The following is a 3,936-nucleotide window of genomic DNA, read 5'->3' as shown; positions in this document are numbered from 1 at the left end:
TGGTAGTTACCTTGCTGTCTATGGGAGGGTCAGAGAGCCCTCAGATTTCATCAAAAATATCTTCAATTGTGTTCCGAAGATGAACGAAGGTCTTACGCGTTTCGAACAACACGAGGGTGAGTAATTAATGACAGAATTTTCATTTTTGGGTGAACTAACCCTTTAAACTATTTATTTATTTGTGAAAAATAATAGGATCACAAAATGAAGTTGCTATCTAAAGTAGAGTGGCAATGGCCATCAATAAAAAAACTACATTAGTCAACTACTAATGTGTAAAATGTTTCCTAAATAGATATGCTCCCTAGCTAGTTTGTAATTAGTATGAGAACATTAGCCATTTAATTCATTGAGGTGTTATTTGAGAATTTTATATTTGTTTGAAATGTCATTGTTTTTTTTTTGTTTTACCTGCCAGGCTTCAGCAAGGCCAGTTTTCTGCCATTACTGGATTTTGCCTACACCTCCAATCTGACCTTCAACTTTTGCGTGATGGCAGATGTCGCCACACTGGCACGGCACTTATTGATGGCGGAAGTTCTTCAGATCTGTGAGTCTGTGCATAAGAAAGTGGAAGAGCAGAAGCTGATGGTCTACCAGAGAGGAGACATTCACACTGTGGTATCCAGCCAACCTGCGCCCCCTCAGCCAATCACACCCACCGCTTCCGAAACGTATGTCGTGACTATGCAGAGCGAAGGCACACCTGAAGAAGGACAGTCCCTGGCTGTCATCACAAGTGAAATCGGGACGGCTGAATCGCTGGCATTGCTTGCCGGTGCGACCGTAGATGGCGAAACGATGACTGTAGTCACTCATAGCGGACAGGCTGGCTCAGCTGAGTCTCTTGCCATGGTGGCCCACAGCGGCCAGGCAGAGGAGGGCGAGACCATGACTCTGGTCACTCACACTGGCCAGGCTGGTTCGGGTGAGTCCCTGGCTGTAGTACAGGCCTGTTGGTCTGTAGAGGAACCACAGGTTGGTGACACACCTGTCGCAGAGAGCATGCAGACCGGAGCCTTTCTCATTAGTGTGGATCCTGGCAAAACAGATGCTTCTGAGATTGTGCATTTAGCTGCAGCAGCGCCACCTGCTGTGCAGGATGAGCCCCAGGCGGCTGAACCAACGCGCCAACCCGAGCCTGCAGCAGCAGCGCCACAGCCAGCCCCTGCACCAGTGAAAAGGAGGCCAGGAAGACCACCTAAAGTGAAGCAACAGGAACCGCCTCCCCCTCTTCCTTCAGAGGAGGAGCCCGTGGAGATGGAGGGCATCGAGGATGCATCCGCTGCAGATGGAAATAAAAAAGAAGAGGAATGCGTAGATCCCAACAAGAGATACCTGAGAAAACGATCCGTGAAAGAAGGAGGGTATGTTCGTCTTCATATGGGACTTGAGAATGAGGAGGAAGAGAAAAGCAGTTCACCTCCTACAAAGGTATGCAACTCTCATTCACTCGACATACAATTCATTTGTTAATGTGATGATGTCCCAAATGGTGCCCTTTTGGACTTGGCATATCTGTGAGGTCCACAGGAACGCAGGGTGGCCCATCTGTCATTTTATGGCTTAAAAGGGTGCTCAGGAAGTGCCCCCTATGCAGCCTTGATTTACCCTTTTGCAAAGCCTCTACTGGTGTCCTGATATCATTGAGGAAACAGTCTTCATTAAAAGAATGAAATTCTTGAAATGAAGACCTTAAGTAATTAATAAATTAACAATAATAATTAATATAAATAATAATAAATAATGGCATACTCAAATCTATTACTTAAAAAAAAATATTTTAAGACAAGTCATTTGATCTGCCAACATGCAGAACTTGTGAGGGGGCAAAAACTCTCCAAAAATGTAGTATTATGTACAAATAATTCATGATATTTGTTGAAAACAAAAAAAGGTATTACCTTGAAAATATGTCTCGAAACATTTATAAATATAACAATTTAGATCTGACTCTCATGTATTGTTTGAAGTAAAATCAAATTATTTATTATTTCTCGGAAAAATGTCTTCACCGCTTATTAATATTTGAAAACCATTGTATGCCAAGTCATGCAGAAACAAAAACTTGTGAGGAAAAAAACCCTGACATTAATTATATTTATGATCAGCTAATTTACAATATTTCTAAAAAAGAAAAAAAGAAAAACGCTTTTTACCATGAAAAATTTATTTTACAATATTTTTAGATTTTTCTTATGTATTTGAAGTAAAATGTCATTCTGTATTTTTAAATGTTGTTACATATTTTCACTTTTCTTGAAGTGGTATAAATATTTAGCAAAACCACAAAATCAAAATGAAAACATTAAAATACAGGAGTGCAGCCAAAAACTTGGCACATGCATTTTAAACTAGATTTTATTTTTATTTTTTTAAATCATCATCATAGATACTATTATTTGTCATTAACCCCAATATTATGATGTTGCTCAATGAGCCAAGGATTAAGATAGAAAAAAATGCACTCTAAGGCAGTCAGCCAGACTGTCTTATTAGAATCCCACTGTGTCCCCAGACACCTCAGAAATTTGCCAGGAGAGGCCGACCGGTTCAGTCTGCCAAGAAGAATCTTGATGAGTTTTCAGAGACAAACCTGGAGGCTGCTTCTGATGCTGTAGCTGCTTTAGCAGAGGAACCGGAGCCTGTTGCAGACCAGCCAGAGACTGTGGAGGGAGGCGCACTACAGGGAGACCCAGGAGGAGCTGCGGAGGGAGAGCACTCGTGTAACGAGTGTGGCTTAGTGTTCCACAGGCGGTACGCCCTCATCATGCACGCTCTGAAACACGAGAAGACTCGCAGCTTCAAGTGCAGTGTATGTACCCTTGGGCTGAATAAAAAGTAAGAATTCTAGCCTGATCTTTATGCATTTTGGTTATTTTTCGGACCTTTCTTTTGTCCTCACAGATTTGCAATAAGGAGTTCCAGTACGCTGCTTCGCTCCGTGCGCATTTGGCCCGTCACAAGCATCAGAAGACCCAGAGAGCCAGCATGACACGAGCCATGGCCGCAGAAGATTCTCAGGGCTCAGAAGATCAGACAAAGTCCCGCACCAAACGGGAGTTTGTGTGCGACATCTGTGGCAAGACTCTGCCCAAGCTGTACTCCCTGCGCATTCATATGCTGAACCACACAGGGGTGAGGCCACACACCTGCAAGGTTTGCGGGAAGAGCTTTGCCACCAAGCACAGTCTGAAGATGCACCGGTCGCTGCACGACTCCCTCAAGAGATTTCAGTGCACTGTCTGTGAGAAATCTTTCGTCACCAAGAGAAGCCTGGAGGAGCATACAAGCATTCACACAGGTACACACACACACACATACTCCTTTTAGTTTCGTCAGATGAATAGGTAAATATGCAAGTATCTAATGGACCTCTGTCATTATGTGAATAGAAAATTAATTATGGGTGAAAAAATGCATTAATATGCTTATAAATAAAATTCAGTGGGTTTTAATTAGGATTCAGTTACAGAATAATAACTGATTATTTTTACACTACTCTTCTAAAGTTTGTAAGGTTTTTTTTTGTTTTAGTTTTTTTAATGAAATGAATACTTTTATTCAGCTAAGATGCATTCAATTGTTTAAAAGTGACAGTAAAGATGTTGATGTTTCTATTTCAAATAAATGCTGTTCTTGAATTTCATCAAAGAATCCTGAGAAAATGTATCATAGTTTCCAGGAGAATATCAAGAAGCATAACCACTTTCAAAACTGATAATAATAATAATAATAATAAATATATGTAATATTAGATCATGTGACACTGAAGACTGGAGTAATGAATGCTGAAAATTCATCTTTACCATCACATTTTAAAACAAAAAAACTATTATTTTAAACTGTAATAATATTTCACAATATTACTGTTTTTACTGTATTATTGATCGGTTAAATGCAGTGATGGGGAGCATAAGATACTTTTTTTTTTTT

General features: G+C 40.5%; 1 protein-coding gene across 1 annotated transcript in view; it reads left to right on the top strand.

Moving 5' to 3' along the window:
• The window catches only part of zbtb11 (zinc finger and BTB domain containing 11), a 13,239-nt gene that overhangs the window by 4,946 nt on the left and 4,357 nt on the right, over positions 1-3,936 (top strand). Inside the window, exons 4-6 of the mRNA XM_016543039.1 lie at positions 419-1,434; positions 2,519-2,815; positions 2,908-3,304. Coding sequence (XP_016398525.1) covers positions 419-1,434; positions 2,519-2,815; positions 2,908-3,304 — 1,710 coding nt within the window. The remainder of the gene's footprint in view (positions 1-418; positions 1,435-2,518; positions 2,816-2,907; positions 3,305-3,936) is intronic.

The sequence above is a fragment of the Sinocyclocheilus rhinocerous genome, unplaced genomic scaffold, assembly GCF_001515625.1.
Source record: "Sinocyclocheilus rhinocerous isolate Xijiao unplaced genomic scaffold, SAMN03320098_v1.1 scaffold98, whole genome shotgun sequence".
Classification (NCBI taxonomy): Eukaryota; Metazoa; Chordata; class Actinopteri; order Cypriniformes; family Cyprinidae; genus Sinocyclocheilus; species Sinocyclocheilus rhinocerous.
The sequence above is the reverse complement of the archived record's forward strand: the minus strand, read 5'-3'. Positions and strand labels throughout refer to the sequence as shown.